Genomic DNA, 16,933 nt, shown 5'->3' on the forward strand with positions numbered 1-16,933 from the left:
AACGTTTATTAGGAAAATCTCCCACATATATGTATATGCATGTCTGTATATATTCTTACATAAATAGTATTTATAAGGTAAATATATTAATAAAATAATTTCCACATTGCTACCAACTATATACTGTACTATTGTAAGCTGGGGTCGTTGGATCGAATCCCAGTGAAGAAGTCTGATGAGGAGGTGTGGTGATCTCCGAAATAGCAGCTATAACTTCTACCATTTATAAATTATTTTTGTTTTTCCACAAACAGTTTCATTAATAACGGCCTCAAGCCCAATAAAACTTAAATTCAATTTTTTTTTGCAAGGGCTGACCGTTGAATTTTGGCAACTTTTTTGTGCAAGGTGTTGCTCGTATTCTTCCATATCTGCACATAAAAAGATGTTCAAGCATACTTTGAATGGAAGAAAATACACAAGACTGTCAGCAAAATAGAAGTGCCTAAAATCAAAGGTAAACCTTAGCAACTTCAAATTTGCGCTTTATTACACAAGAATTAACATAATCCAAATCTTTCTAAGGGATCTAAATACAAAGCTTGAAATTTTTACGAAAGTTTGTTCAGTTGTTTTTAATATATTGTCGTTAAAGAATAATTTTATAAAAAAAAAATTACTAAAATCTAATAACAAAAAAAAAAATGTTAAAACTTGTCAATATGTGGCGGTATTTTAATTTTGAAATGGGGTATATTTTCAAATTCTGCATAAAAATTTTTAATGCGGAAAGTCGTACAAATAGTACAAATGATAAAAAAATAGTTTCCTTTATTTGGTTACTCAATTGGAATGCATCTACAACGTATACATAAATTATAAATAAAAAGCTGTCATGGATTAGTGTGAAACCATGATAAAAAAAATTACAAGGTAGAATCATTCTCTCATTGAAAATAAAACAAGTAATTTTCAAGCAAAAAACAAAACCGACTTCAATTTTCAAATAAAAATTTAAGAGTACCGTTAATTTCTTCAGGACCCAAAGATTGGATCTAAACCAAATTAGTATAGGTCCACCTTTCCTTTAGAAATAGAATTAACTACAGAAATCAGTTAACGTGGCCAAAAGTTATGCGGTAACAAAAAAAAAATATTCCGAAGAACTGATAACCTGTTGTTGTTTGATTCGACACTATCCTATTTGAGTATTTGCCTTGAAAATTTTATATAGCAAAGCCGAATGTCAAGAAAATAAAGCGAGAAAGTTATCTACTACTTCACCTGTTTATAATTTCACCATGGACGACAACGACAATTGTGAAATTATCTTATAAAATTATTGTGTGTATATGTTGACAGTTGCATAGCATTTTTCATATGATCAGATTATTATGATTCGACAAGATTAACAACTTCATGTGCTAAGAAGGTAGGGCAATTACTAATTTACACCATTGTTTTTTGTTTTTTTGTTTTTTTACAGTTTTATGAAAGTATCGCAATCGGCGGAAATACTACAAGTATAAAGGTAATAAATACAATTAATGGCAAATTTATATGTAGGTATATATAGCTAGGTATATAGTTCGTACAGATGTAAATATACAAAAAAAAAAAAAACTTTGGATAAAAGCGTGAAACTCAACTACAATAAAATATATATTTTTCTAACAACAAATCATTAATGCTACCTTAGTATGTATCTAGAACTCTAGTTGAATATTTATAGCTACTACATATATATTTGTTTAAACCAGTATAAATGCGAATATATGTACATATATTGTTTTATTTAGTTGACTTCTTTTGTAACCGAGCTGCAAAAGAACACTATGTATTTATTATTACAGCGTATTACAGTTAAGGCAAAAACACGAACCCGGTAGCATACACGGGATGGAACTAACTTCGTTAAACGATAAGCGACTCTTTAGAATATTGTAGCCAAACACCAACTCGTACGTTTATAATTAGCAAGTTTGTTTATGGATGTATTGGCTAAATTCTTTAAAAGAGCCCATTTGATTTCCCTTTCGACTATAAAGTCCTTAAAAGATATTACACGTTTGTTGTTGGAAGATGCTATGCACTTGGATTTTTTTTAACCGCCTTGAGTATACTTTTGTGACTCAGTTACAAAAAAACAACAGTGCATATTTAGATTTTTTTTTAAATACATAAAGGGTAATCACAATCCGGTGCATATGGTCGTGCATTTGCATATTTCGGTGAATTTGTAAATAAAAAAATTATTGCTACCAAGGCAACCGTTTGCAATTTATTGCAGTGAATGTATAAGTGCATCGAAATATGCAAATGCAAGACCATATGCACCGGATTGTGATTACCCTTTTAGGTAATTACATATTTGTTGTTGTATAAGTAGAAATGAGAGTGTATTACATAAGGTCCCCTAGTTCTGTAAGTATAATATAAAAAATACCAATGAGACGCCTAACAGTGTTTCTGTTTACAAATGCTAAGTTTGCATTTACATTTATACATAAGTAAGTATATACACTTGTTGGCATTTAAAAAAGAGGCAAATATATAAACTCCCGTAATGTTGCGTTATTGGAAGGCTATACTTACTCAGTAGACTCAACTGTTGGCGTCGTGGGCATGATCATCAGAATGCAGTTAACCAGAATAGTTGTAATGATAAATAACGAAAATAACGGATGCACTAAAATGTAAATGGCTACGCGACGTATAGGATTGAACGGGTCGAGCAACCACATTGCTTTGGATGCAGAAAAGCGAAAAATATCTTTTCCCTTACTTACAACTACAAAGGTCTGCAAAAAACAACACATTCAAAAATTAAGAGTTACCAGTTTTTTTGTGATTGTAAAAAAGGTTTTCATATTTTTGTGTTAAATTATATTAATTGACTTACCAGTACGTTGTTATAGTACGGATCAATATCCTCGAGAGGAGTGGAGGCCAATTCCGGCGGGAAGCTGCCCTGCAGTCGAACAGGTATTGGCACACCCTGTTCAAGTGTAGGATCCGGTTGTGGACCTTCATCCTCGTCCTCGTCATCATATCGGATCTAAGTTTTTCGCGCAATTATTTTCCATTGTATGTAGGAGTAAGTTTATGTTGTGCAGTACGAGAAATATTTTTGAAAGATAGGTTAGTAAAGTCTCGTTGGCAATTACGGAGTAAAAACTGTTTTATGAATATAAAATAATAAACGTAATGAAAATCAACCTAAATTATTATTTTAATAGTGTATAATTAAGATGATACATATGTATATATGCAGTGGTGGGTATTTGTAGAGCGAAATTTTGCTTCAAACGAATTAGAATTAAATTTTGATTCCTAATCGAGTGTGGGAGTTGATGACTTGCATTTAATTCTTAGAACTGAAATCCTCGATTTTGGTCCAAATTATGCATTTTACAATAGTTGAAGTGCGTAATTTCTTAGATCCTTTAAACAATGTGAAAGTTATTTATTTAAAATGTCGCTATTTGTAAAAAGGTGGGGCAGAAGTGTAATGTAAATAAGATTTTAATAAAAAGCGAGTGTAACAGCAGAACTACAAAAAATGCAATATACTTATTAACAGTGGCAATAATATAAAATCGATTGTACACATTTAAGCCATTCAGAATCAGGAAAACTACGGGTAGTACTTCAAAATACAAATCAAAAAAAAATTAATGTGCAGAATAGGAGGCAACTCAATTTTAATAGTAACACTATGCTATGTAGTTCATTTGAATAAATAATCCCGAAACTTAAAACTCCACATACCATACACCTTGTGAGTGGAGTAAATTATTTACACTTATACGAATAATTGAATCTACAGATGTAATTCAAACATCAATAACAACTGTAACGCAGTAATACCTAAATTGATTAAAAACAAAATGCACTAACCGGGAACACAGCTGCCCCTACCAGCAGCTGCATACTAAAGCACAGTACTTAAATGGTCTGTACCACAAAACCACAAAAAATTTAAGGCCTTCTGCTTTCGCTACCAAGATAAGGGCTTTTGTAGGCAGGGACGTGAACCGGATGAAAAATTTGGTCGGTTCGGTTCAGTGGTTCGAACCGTTTTTGAACTTTTGGATTGGTTCATCAAAGCGGTTTTTTTGGTATTTGAACCGGGGTTTCGGTTCGGTTCAACGGTTCGAAAAACAAAAAAATAACGCGCAAGTTTAATTGTCAAGTGTCGAGTGCAATAACGCGCAAGGTTAAGGGTCAAGTGTCTGTCAAATGAGATGGGTTGCCTTACATTTGATATTGTCACATGGTAAGCAAACATGGTAGGTATTACCATGTTTAACAAAAAGAAAAAAGTGGGTACATTTATCTATTGAAAATTGGTTGAAACGAACGTTTAAACCTTTATAGAAAGTGGTTCGGTTTTCGGTTCGGATCAAACATTTGTGGAAAATTTCGGTTCGGTTAATGGTTCAGTTAATTAATAGAAAAAAGCGGTTTTCCGGTTTAAAACCGGTTCGGTTCAAAACCGGTTCACGTCCCTGTTTGTAGGTATACGTCAAAAAGCCTTTTAGGGGTTTCTTCTAAAGCTACTTCTTTAATTCATGAAAATCATGCATTTTGAGGTACAATTTTTTTTATAAGGTTGGTTGCAAATCAAAATGTATATTGAAATTCATTTGTAGTTTTAAATAATATAAACTTGCACATACGCGTAAATTTTAATAGACAAATCTTTTTCAGCCCTTCTTTGGTAAGCCTTAATAAGGTCTACCTAACTAAATTATATTCTTGAGTATTAATCGATATACATTAGACTGCATCACTCCCCCTACAAAAAAAAATCGGTACTATTTTTCCATTGGAATTATAAAACCTACTATATTTTAAGACGTCCACCAAAATATTTCGGAAAAATATTAAGATTTAAGTGAGCTGGACCGATTTGAAAATACCTCCAAAAATGGAGTTTTTTATAAATAAAAATAGTTTCTTAAAGATTTTTTTTTTGAAAAAAGTTCTCACCCTTTTTATTTCTTTGCTAATAAACTCATTCCAAGGATGGAAGAGAAAGGTAGGATGAACGAACTTACATAAGATCTACACATTTTTTTTAAATTGCTGCCCTCCCAAAACTACCTACTTACATAAGTAATTATGTACATAGATATTTTTAACTTTTGTTACAAAATTTCTGTTAATTTTGTCACGACTTTTTCACAAAAAGATTAAACAACGAAATGTTAAACATTGAGTCCATTTTTACAAAAAAAAAATTAATCAATGCTCATACATACATAATGGCAGTTTTTCTGAAATATTATTTTAGAAGCACAGTCAGTTTATGAAATTTTATGTACATATGTACAAATGGGCAAACAACTAATTTCGCTCTTTTGAAATTGAGTTATGTGAGTTTATATTGAAGTATGATATAAAATTAAGTTTGCAGTCTACATACTTATGGCACTAAATTCAAGAAATTTAAACATAAGAACAAATTTTTTGAAATGTAATAGAATTCACTACAAATAATGACAATGTGGATCGCCAGCATAACATTTCAAAAAAGTTACCTCTTACCCACTGACGGTGCGATAGTATCCATCGGATTCATATACAAACACATATTTTCAATTGCTATAGATATGAGTTACAGAATGAATGGCAGGGCTATGCAATCATAAGTCGGGAAACTGATTTCGCCGCGAAGGGCGGTAAAAATTGGGCTCGAAACCACCTTTAGTATGAATACATACATACATTGGCGTTAAACTGCAACAAATATATGTTTACTTGTATAATTGAGGAGTGTCTAATTAAAGATGATGTTTCCACTATCCATTATTTAACAGGATGGTAAGGTTAAAAAAAATAAATAAATATTAAACATGTTTCGAAGTGTGGTAGGTTTTCGAATGTGGCTCGTCACGAAGGTAATAGTTATTAACCAAAAAAACTAAAAAATTAACGGAAATGGAAATACGAGTACATATCATCTTTCGATCAGAAACTCTTCAATTATTTGTTGTTGTTGGTTGTTATTTTCGACACAGATAGATATGTATATACACAAATACATACCAAAATATTTATGAAGAAGAAAGCATTTGCATACATATATACATATGTAGATACATATGTATGTACATAGGGATGAGTCAATCATCAGACATCTGCGTAGTATGGTCAAAAGAAAACTATTTATGTATTTATCATTTCCTACCTAACTATAATAAAAATACTTAAATCAAACATTCTCTAAAATTCACTGGAACCCTTTTAATACCTAATCCCATCGATTTTCAATACTTTTATATGAACACGTAATGGCCACACGGGATCCAGTGGACTCCAGACCAACTTTGCGGCTATCGATTTTGTGAATCCACTTATTATTACTTTAGTTTAGTTGAAGAATTATTATTTTTAACGCTATTAATGTGTTGTTATCAGGTTGTAGTTGTCCAACAATAAAATACACTACAGAAAAATTATGTTTAACCAGATAAGCTGATAACTAGGCAAGCGTGAACAACAACTATGAGAATGATTAAGTGGTCGAATTTTGCTCACTGGAGATTCTAGTGTTAAATAAATATGCCGGGTTGACATCTAAGCGTAAGCGTTTAATAGGGCAGGGACTATCCGTATATTCGGGTATCCTGGTATATGTAAGTTCGGATATTCGTGTATACGGATAATATCCGGAAAAACAGTTGATATTCGTTTATTTTTTTATACCGATATCCGAATGTCCGGTTAATATCCATGCATTTGGTCATTCGGATAATGTTATCAAAATTACTGAATCTATCAAGTTGCAAAATAGATAATACAACCCTTTATTAATACACAAATACTTGTTGTTTTATTTTTAACCTTTAGAATCGATTGGATTTTTTATTCAAATATCGAATATCCTGATTTACTAAAAAAGAGAGTTTAAGTTATAGGGCAGCCATAATTCAAATCAAATGCAACATGAATTTAAGTTTGACATGCTGAAACCATATCCAAACGAAAAAAGTTTAACAGCTAGTAAAATTATGCTATTTATTGCAAAATATAGCACGATTATGGGTAATAAGTACATATTTTAAGCGTTTTTTGAGACATTTCCAGTTCGATAAAATTACTAGAAGTATTTACTCGTATTCACACTTTCGTGGTTTTTTATTATGAACAAAATATTAGTGTTGGGCCGTATCTATACCAAAAGTCCTCAGAACTCGATTCACAAAAGGATCGACAGCACCCGATTTTTTTTTTAAAGGAGTGAGTAGTGAGGACTCCAAAGAACTCAGTACTCACAAAAGAACTCGAAAGTACTCAGCACTCAAAAAAGGAACTCGAAAGTACTCAGAACATTAAAGAACTCGAAAATACTCAGTACCCAAAACTACTCTGTTCCTATAATCGCTTTGATACATGTACTCAGGATCGATTCAAAATACTAAGTATTAAGTGTCAAATATACTTAAACAGTACTGAGTTTTATTTATATTTAGCGGTATTCAGAAATGATTGTACTCTATTTGCAGTTTCAATAATTTTCAAGTGCAATACTTGTACCCAGTAAAGGTAGCCATTCATTTGACGTAATTTTGGATTCATATATTAATTTTAATAAGATACTGCCAGCTTGTAAGATCTCTACACTAAGTATTGTAATGTTAGCAACATGTGCATATTTAAAGAAAGTACTCAGTACTCTGTAAAATACCCGATTCTTAAAAGTATCGATACCAACACTACAAAATATATATTACCCAAAAACCACAGAGGCGTGAATAAATACCTATGAAATTGTTGCGTTATTTCTGTGCTTGAGGGAAAATTAGAAATGTAGAATTAGAACGTTCTAGAATGTTAAACCCCGTACACTTTTCCTGCTTGTTTGCGTTGCTTTATCATCTTGGGCTAATGCTAAATATTTTAACGAATGGAGTTAAAATAAAAGTTTTTTCTGCTGCAGACCCATGCGAAAAGCGAAATAGCTCAAACTGAATGCAAATGTGTATGCATAAGTAATGATGATTTAAACAGGTTACTATTACATATATTAATACATATGTAAGTAAGTAATTATTAAATTCTAGTCATGCATGTCTGTATGTTTGTGCTTGTTTGAATTTGCTGTTACGCGGTCTTAGTTATGTTAAACCGAAATGTGAAAATAAGAAAGTATGTAAGTATTGAGTTAAAACTAATTTCAGAAGTCTAAACAATTTAAAAGCTCACTTTAAAGCTGTATTCAATTGTAGTTTGGCAAAAAATAAATAATATCTTATCTGAGTAGGTACAATGTGCTAAGAAGGTACATATGTAAGAAGAGTAGACAAGACAAACGAAGCTGCTTGAATAAAGTGTTATGTAATATGTAGATTCGCTATTTCTGAAAAGTCTTACTTCTTTTTGTTTTTTCTTGCGACCATATTGCGGCTGAATGAGGATTTTTGCGACATTTTATATGTCATTATCGTTAATGTAGCATTTAAATGTTTTATAAGAGACAATAGAGGACCCCGAAAAAGGAAATGTACATAAAAATAGGAAGAGTTTGTTGTTTGTTGTTCGGTTATGATTTTAGGAAGAAAAAGATAGAGAAAAAGAGAGAAATAAGAAACAAAATGATATGTAAAACTTTCTCACCAGCATACGTTTTTAGTTTAAGTTTAAAATTTTACCAAACTAATTATTATAAGTTTATTGTATTGGTGATGATTGATTATATTGTTGAAAGCTGTGTTGATCAACTCTAAACTTTGGATGGACGATGGAACAATTGCTTACAAGGAATTAAGTGAAATCGAAATCTGCAAATCTAATATGAAACAATCATATATTTTGTGGTCATAAATGTTTTGAGTGAAGCTAAGTGAAAGTTTTGTATGCATGTATTTCTCCCTGTGTACTGTAGCCTTTTGTTTGCTATACATCAGTATACTAACTGTAGAAGTATTATGTGAATATGTAGGGTATATATGTACATATGTGGTAAGTGAAGTTTTCAAACAGTCCGTATCTTCGCATGATAAAAAATTATTACAATATAAATACTCAATATAATAAGCCTTTTACCATTAACTAAACCAATATGTAAATTAAAACCAATAAGGCAATGAAGCCAATAGTTAGAACACATACATATACAACGATTACTTTCCAACATATACTAAATACATAAATTAAGTTATGTACTCAAAAAAATCGTTTCTGTCCGTAAGATCATATGGCTGTACATAAAAACTTGTATGGATTTTTAATAGAGAAGTCACAAGGTATCGAGGCATTTTATATCGATTAAAAATAGTTTAAGTTGATTCATACTTCAACTAAAATGTATTTTTAACCGTTTTAAAAATTTACGGCATTAAAATACGAATGTTAAGTATGTCTGTTAACACACCTTATGAATTCCCTAAATATACGATTACACATAGAAATGAAGACTTTAATGAGGAAAACAAACGTTTATTTATGTACAAGCGAATGATGAACTTTGAATTTAAAAATTAAGTCAAAATATATTTGTACGTACATTGCCATGCCGTACATATGTATGTACTTGTAAAGTATAATTCCCAAATAAATCATGTATGTCAATGTTATGTGGATAGATATGTATGTATAGGCACATAATATTTACTTTTAAAGATGGTGGCTTATGAAGATACAAGGATAGTCTGACTTGAAATTGCTAGAATTATTTTCTAAACAAGAAGGGTGTGATTAGGGTAAATCTAGAATATAGGAAATAGTTGTATCCATATTTTTTTTTGCTAATATTAGTGTTTAGTTTTAAACAATAAACACTGTTTAGAACATTCAAATAGAAAATGTACAATAGAATCACATATAAATAGTAGAAGCCTATTTTAATAAGTTTTCAAATTCAATGCAAGCATATACGAAAATTTACGTTGTGCGACGTTTAATAAAATAATAAAACAGGAAGTTAATATTAATTAAAGACATCAAATATGTACTTCTGCCTTTTTAAATTTGTTTCGTTGTATTTTAAGAAAACACGCAAGGTAAATACCAACACATACGAGTATGTATGTATTGTCGCCATTTACATATGTACATGTCAATTTAGGTAAATTTCTCAACACTTTGAATAAGGGAAGCAAATTATTGTATACAATCTTTTCGATAATTGGCGATATGTTTTCAATAGCATTACTAGTAGTTATAAATGAGGTGCATTCGTAATACATATTGTACCTAAAATGATTGTGATTTGAGGTTTGATAAAACGAAAGACACAGGGAGAAAAGGGGTGAAACATGAATTGATTTAACTTTGGATTCATCCTTTAGGGTGCTGGACTCCCAAAATCAACTTCAACTTGTAGTGTTTATACTAAACTTAAGGAAGGATCTATGTGGAAGTGAGAAATGTGGAAACAGGGCCTCTTTAACTGCTAATTATTATTGGTCTACAATTTCTTGTTGAAATAAAAAAATTAACATCAGTTATGTAAATAAATAGTAAAAGGACTATAGGGAGTAGTCTAACAAATAAATCTAAAAAGGATAATAGATAGTAAATATGTACAAGTGTACATCGTACTAGAATTGAAGATACTTAGTAGAAAATAATTAATAATTGCTGTAAAATTGTATAACTCGAAATAAACTATTTACCACCTCGCCCTCGGCTCTCTTTCTTTCAAACTCCTTCTGTTTTTCATGTTCAATGGCAATGCGTTTTTCAATTTGAATCAATGATTCTCGGGTAAAGGGACGGAACAAGCTACGTTCTTCCTCAGATATCGAGTCGGAATCTTCTGTCATTGTCTATACGGCCAGCGATGAGAGCCTCAGATTTCCAAGGCCTGTAAAATTAATTTCAAATTCAAGTTGTAGATAAAAAATAATTAGTATTTAATCAGAACGGATTGGTGCGGGAGTCTTACATGAGGCACATGGATGTCGCGGGTTAGCTTTGGATAACAGCTATATCCGAGGCGCCATCTTCAACTAGCGCCCTCCACTTTTACAAATCTGAAAATAGACAATAAATGCAGCATAATAGTAATAATATATATAATATAAAAACTCATTCAGTTCAATTATTTGTGAATAAAATTTGGGACGAAGTACGTTATTATTCTTAATAATATTTTTTTTTACAAATCTGGTTTTTCTTTGACATATTTTTTAATATAAAAATACTTTACAATTATTTGCCCCAATTTGTGTGACAGTTTCAAGACGCAGATACTCTAGGTCGACTCTTACAGTCAGCCAATAAAGTTTAGGCACAGCGAATTTTTTACAATACCGACAACAATTTTTTAAATAATTTATTTTTCGCTACATATATAAAAATCTGCACACATACATATTTATATTTCACATTAGGCCGGGTCAATTTTTGTGGAACGATTTTTTTTTCATTGTTGTTTTGTTCCCAAGGACTCTTCAAAACTAAAACCGAAATTAGAAAACTGTCGAGAACGTTCTGAATGGGAATTAAATAAGAACAAACCCATGTGGAACGTTCCCAAGGAGGACAAATTGCGAAATATTCGGGAGCATTTCTAGGAGAACAGAAGTCTCTGCAACGTTTTGGAAAGAACAAAACGGGATCAAAATCTTAGGAAGTTTCTCTCGAAGAACAATTTTGGAACTAGAGTCTCAGGAACTTTCTGACAGAGAACGAAACGAGAAGAAATATTCTCTGAACTATTAGCGAAGAAAGGAAGAGAAAACAAAATTTTTCTCATAGCGTTCCATTATTTTGAATTGTTTGCATTTTAAAATTAATCAGAAAATAACTGAAACATAATTATACAAATAAAGTCAACTACTCTAGTCAAGACTTCAGACACAAACTTGTCTTTCACACAAATAAAAATTGTTCGATGTATTTTGGAACGAATTTCCGTCATCCCTTGTCAAATTTGGTTTGGAGACAAACCGGTTTCGGCGTTGTGCCATCTTCAGTGTAATTTTTCGTTTCGTTGTAATGATAAACGATCTGGAAGTTGAAATGATCCACCTTTCCTCTGGCTTTGAATTAACAATTGTGGTTCTCACTGAAGCGATTTTTGATTCCAACACGCAGATGATCCTCTCATTCTTAACGTAAGGTTCTAATACTTTTGTTCTCAAGCAGAACGCCCACTAGAGTAAACCAAAACTGGAATGCCTTCTCTGCCCCTGTTTTTTTACATCTCCTTTTTGACATCGTTCCCAGCAGATTCGGATTCTACATGAAATTCTCAGAAAACAAAAATCCATTAGGAAATGGCTTTAAATTCAATTTTGTGGAAATGAATTTAAAGCCGCATCCCTTACACCACTACCCTGAAGAAAAAAGTTAACCAACTTCTAGTTAGCTTTTTTGGGGGAGTTCGATAAATAACTAGCTTTAAACTAGCTATAACAAAACTAACTTTAAGTTAGTTGTAAAGTCGTGCAAGAGTCGTGCAGACGTTATCGGAAGTTTGTTTTCTTTACAAGTTTCTATTTAAATATCCACACAAAATTACGGCCAAAGGAAATACAGTATATTTTGCTTTGCTGCCTCTATGCTTAAGTGCACATTTAAGATACCTACCCCAAAATGCGCATCAAAAGCATTATTTTTAACATTTATAAGGAAACTGCTCCGATAGATGCATTCAACATAACTGCACATTGGCGATACCTGCCTTAAAAATTGTGCGACTAGTATCAATTAGCAAAGAAAGTATTACGTTTACCTGCATTGGCCGTACAATTACCTAATTTTACAAGCTTTTATTTATTTTGCTCATCTCACAGAACAACGAAAATGGCTATCAATTTATGTAGTTGTATAGATAATTAGATAACATTCGGTAAAAATTTCGCTTGCAGTAGTTTCTACATGGTAAGTGCTCCACCAATATTTGGTTTCATAGGGATTCAGATACCTTCCTCATTGAAGTAGTAAAGAAAACTCGCTTAAGTGCCTTTTTCGGTTACGTCCACACGTTTTTCGTGCAAAGAAGGATGTACAGCTAAGCAAAATATACTGTAGTCAATAAATAGTTACCACTAGTCGAATGCTAGTTAGTTAGTTCTCTACAACCTTGACACTTAAATGTGGCAAGTATTTTCAACAGAAATTGTTGCAAAAAAGCAAAACCAATTTTTCGCGCTTTTTGCTAATTATCTATACGTATAATAAAATTGTAAGAGGCCGATGTCTGTACATCATAGATATTAAAGAAAAATTAATGAGGGGTATTTATTGGAGCAACAGAAGCCAAATCAATATTTTTTTAGAGGTCTAACTTAAAATATAGAAGGAAAAAAATTAGAGAGTTGCCACCTGTTTGAAAATTGCAGTTTAAGTAAATTGATAACAAAAAGTAAGGATTGCAATATGGCCGTCAAAAGAAAGAGGTTTAAGAAGACTTATAGCCGAAATTTTTTAGGGTTGCCATCTTTTTGGAAATCTTTTATCTAATTTAATTGATAAGATAAATTGAATATTGCAATATTGGTATCAAACTGAAGAGGGTTAGGAAAGTTTACTGCCGAAAATATTTTTGAGGAGGGTTGAACATTTTTATTGAATTAAATAGCTAAAATAAATTAAATCTATACTTATAAAAAATTGTAACAGGCCGATGTCTGTACACTATATATATTAAAACAAAATTAATATCTTTATTAGAGCTTTAGTAGCCAAATCCAACAATTTTTAGAATTTTTTCCGTCTGTCTGTGTGTTTCTACGCGCATCACTCGAAAACTAGTGCATGGAAGCGAGTTCAGTTTTCACCGATGTATCGATAGAGGTCTAACTTACAATATAGAAGAAAAAATTAGAGAGTTGCCACCTATTTGAAAATTTCAATTTAAGTAAATTGATACGATAAAGTAAATGTTGCAATACGGCTGTCAATAGAAAGCGGTTTACAAAGGCCTACCGGTTTGAAAACTTTTATTTAATTAAATTGATAACATAAATTTAATATTGCAATAAAGGCATCAAATTAAAGAACTTGGGAAATTTTTAGGGTGGTTGTCACCTGTTTGTATCAATTTAAAACGGTAAAATATATGAAATATTACAATACGGATATTAAACTAAAGAGTTTTAGAAAGTTTACTTTCGAAAATATTTTTGAAGCTAAATGTTGCCATATGGAAATTAAACGAAAGTATTTGAGAACAATAAAATTGTAACAGAACGATATCTTTACATAATAGATATTTAAAAAAAAATGTGTAGGCGGTTTATTAGATCAACAGAAGCAACAATTTTTACAATTTTGTTCAAAATTTCGCCTTGATATAACCACAAACTTAGTTTTATTCACATTCAATTTAAGTGTGTTCAATCATAACCAACCGCGCTTTTTGGAACTTCTGTGTGGAAGGTTTTTCGCTAAAAAAAATCAAAACTATTTGCTGTTGCTGCCAAAAAATGAAGAAATCTAAGATATCACGGTTTTACAATTTCATAAAAAATGGGGTTAGGTAAATTCTCCACAAGTTTGTATTGAAACTTTTTTATGAAAAATGCAAAATAAGCTCGCAATAAAAACAAAAAACCTAAAATCCAAGATGGCGGATTGTTCCCATATCAAATTTAGGGTTAAGGCTATGAATCCATACCCTGCAAAAAAAAATTATCAATTGATAAAAAATAACTCACTTGTAGTTAGCTTTTTTGTTGGATTTCTCTAAAATATATAACTTGTAAGTAGCTACAAAAAGCTAACTTGAAAATAGTCGACAAGTAATGCAGGAGATTGTTTTCTTTAAACGCGTTTCTATTTAAATATCCTGCACTTCGCAAATACTTTTTCGAAAAGACGACAAATAAAAGGAAGATCGAAATTTCATATTATCATTTTGAAGTTATGTCTGACGGAGATTGATTATGGGACCACCTACACCAGAATATGTAAACAAATATGAAACGTAATAAAATAAATAAAGTAAACTTTAAAAAACTTAAAAAACAAACTTTTTAAAACTTAAAACTTTTATTGTTTTTGGGTTCTTTGCAGTTTTAGTTTGATTTTGCATATAAAAAAAAAATTACATACAGTCTGTCACTTCAACTGTTACAATATAAAAAAATTGCATACAGCATCGGTCGTATCAATGCACCCCCATTTCAAAGTGATATTGTTTACTACTTATGTTTATTTATTCACTTTTAAGAATTTTGAATTAAAATACAGTTTATTCTCTAGCAAAACCCATAAAACCCCAAATTAAAATTTTTGTAAAAAACTAAAAAAATTCTACAAATTTTCTTCCAAATTTGAAACATTTTCTCAGAATTATTAGATTATTTTTGAGTATACAGTTTTATAGCCAAGCCAGCAGAGAAATGCACTTTTTGTCGACAGTGCAGTTTTAGTACAATTTTCGAATCCGGAAACGCTCAGAAAACTATTTCAATTTTTGTTAATTTTTCATATCAGAAAAATGGCATCATGTTATTTCAAAATAATAATTTTAAAATATTTGTTCAAACTGAGCATTTGAAAGCAAGTATACATATGTACGTATTCACCAGTAGCTAAGTGTGCAGAGGAGCGTACTACTATTTGTTAACTTTCAAGAGGTCAAGAGGTTGAACGCCGTCAGAAGACACATATAAATTATACATACTTATAAAAGTGTTTACTAAAATTTAAATAATTGCTGAATCTCAAAATTGTTTTTGAAGTGAAACTTCTTTAGCGGCGGTTGGTTGGTTGGGAGTAAATTGGAAATGGTGCAACGGATATGGTCCAAAGGAAATAGTGCAATGTAAATGCTTGGGACGGAAACAAGTGCTTCTTGAATGTATGTTATTAATTTAACAAAACCTTGCTAATAAAAGGTTGAAGACTATTTTGGATTCTAATAAAAGGTTGAAGAAGAAATAGTGCAATGTAAATGCTTGGGACGGAAACAAGTGCTTCTTGAATGTATGTTATTAATTTAACAAAACCTTGCTAATAAAAGGTTGAAGACTATTTTGGATTCTAGAGATTTTCGACACTCTCGGGACTAATAATCGACATTTTTATCGGTTTTCTTATCGATTGTGTTATCGATTATTTATCGATTTTGTTATCAATATTTTATCCATATTGTTATTGATTTTCTAATCGATTTTGTTATCGATTATTTATCGATTTTGTGACAGATATTTTTACCGATTTTGTTATCGATATCTTTATCGATTTTCTAATCTATTTCGCCAACATTATCATTATCGCTTTTCCTATAGAAATTTTTATCGAATTTCTCATCGATTTTGTTATCGATATTTTATCGATTATTTCCCGACTTTGTTAACGATTTTGTTACAGGTTATTTATCGATTTTGTGATCGATATTTATCGATTTTGTTATCGACTGTTTATCGGTTTGGTTATCGATTATTTATGGGGGTTTTTAACGGCCTTGTTATCGATTATTTATAATTTTTTTTTCGATTTTGTTACCGATATTTTTATCGATTTTGCTACCAATATTATCGATTATATATCGATTTTGCTATCGATATTTTGTTAGATGTTGCTATCGATTTTGTTATCGATAGTATATAAAGATAAAAATGAAGATAAAGGACAAAAGAATAACACAAATGTAATTAGAACGAACAAGGGTAGAGGTAGGCATGTAGATAGAAAAAAGAAAAAAATATAATCTTAAGCAAAAGCACACTAGACTGCATTACTCCCTATACAAAAAAAATCGTCACTGTTTTTCCATTGGAATTATCAAATCTATTATATTCTAAGATATCCACCAAAATATTTCACAAAAATATCTAGATTTAAACGAGCTGGACCGATTTGAAAATACCTCCAAAAATGGAGTTTTTTTTATGAATAAAAATAGTTTCTTAAAGATGTTTTTGAAAAATTCCCTCAAATGACAAAATGGTTTAAAATTAAAAAATTTACATAAAAATATTAAATTTACGTACAAATATTAAAAAAAAAATTTTAACGGAGTCGTAATAATGAGATTTTTGATTCTGTTTTTTACCTTTTTTTCGAAGATTGGTATAAGAAAAAC

The 16,933-nt window shown here is 30.9% G+C and overlaps 2 protein-coding genes across 15 annotated transcripts in view; both read right to left on the reverse strand.

Moving 5' to 3' along the window:
* LOC118748412 (somatomedin-B and thrombospondin type-1 domain-containing protein) overlaps window positions 1–16,933 on the reverse strand; it is a 311,093-nt gene that overhangs the window by 123,027 nt on the left and 171,133 nt on the right. The gene's annotated exons all lie outside the window — the stretch shown is intronic.
* LOC118748404 (sodium channel protein para) overlaps window positions 1–16,933 on the reverse strand; it is a 94,964-nt gene that overhangs the window by 64,902 nt on the left and 13,129 nt on the right. For 7 of the 13 annotated variants that reach the window (XM_036482789.1, XM_036482788.1, XM_036482784.1 and 4 more), the window contains 4 exons: window positions 10,838–10,925; window positions 10,566–10,756; window positions 2,843–2,998; window positions 2,536–2,741 (listed from right to left, as the gene is read on the reverse strand). In XM_036482789.1, the coding sequence (XP_036338682.1) occupies window positions 2,536–2,741; window positions 2,843–2,998; window positions 10,566–10,715 (512 nt within the window). In that variant the 5' untranslated portion in view covers window positions 10,716–10,756; window positions 10,838–10,925. Of the gene's footprint in view, window positions 1–2,535; window positions 2,742–2,842; window positions 2,999–8,322; window positions 8,356–10,565; window positions 10,757–10,837; window positions 10,926–16,933 lie in introns of all 13 variants that reach the window. The other 6 variants (XM_036482787.1, XM_036482778.1, XM_036482777.1 and 3 more) reach the window with 2 other exon arrangements.

This window comes from Rhagoletis pomonella, unplaced genomic scaffold (genome assembly GCF_013731165.1).
Source record: "Rhagoletis pomonella isolate Grant_MI unplaced genomic scaffold, Rhpom_1.0 Rhpom_scaffold_00013, whole genome shotgun sequence".
NCBI classification, from domain to species: Eukaryota; Metazoa; Arthropoda; class Insecta; order Diptera; family Tephritidae; genus Rhagoletis; species Rhagoletis pomonella.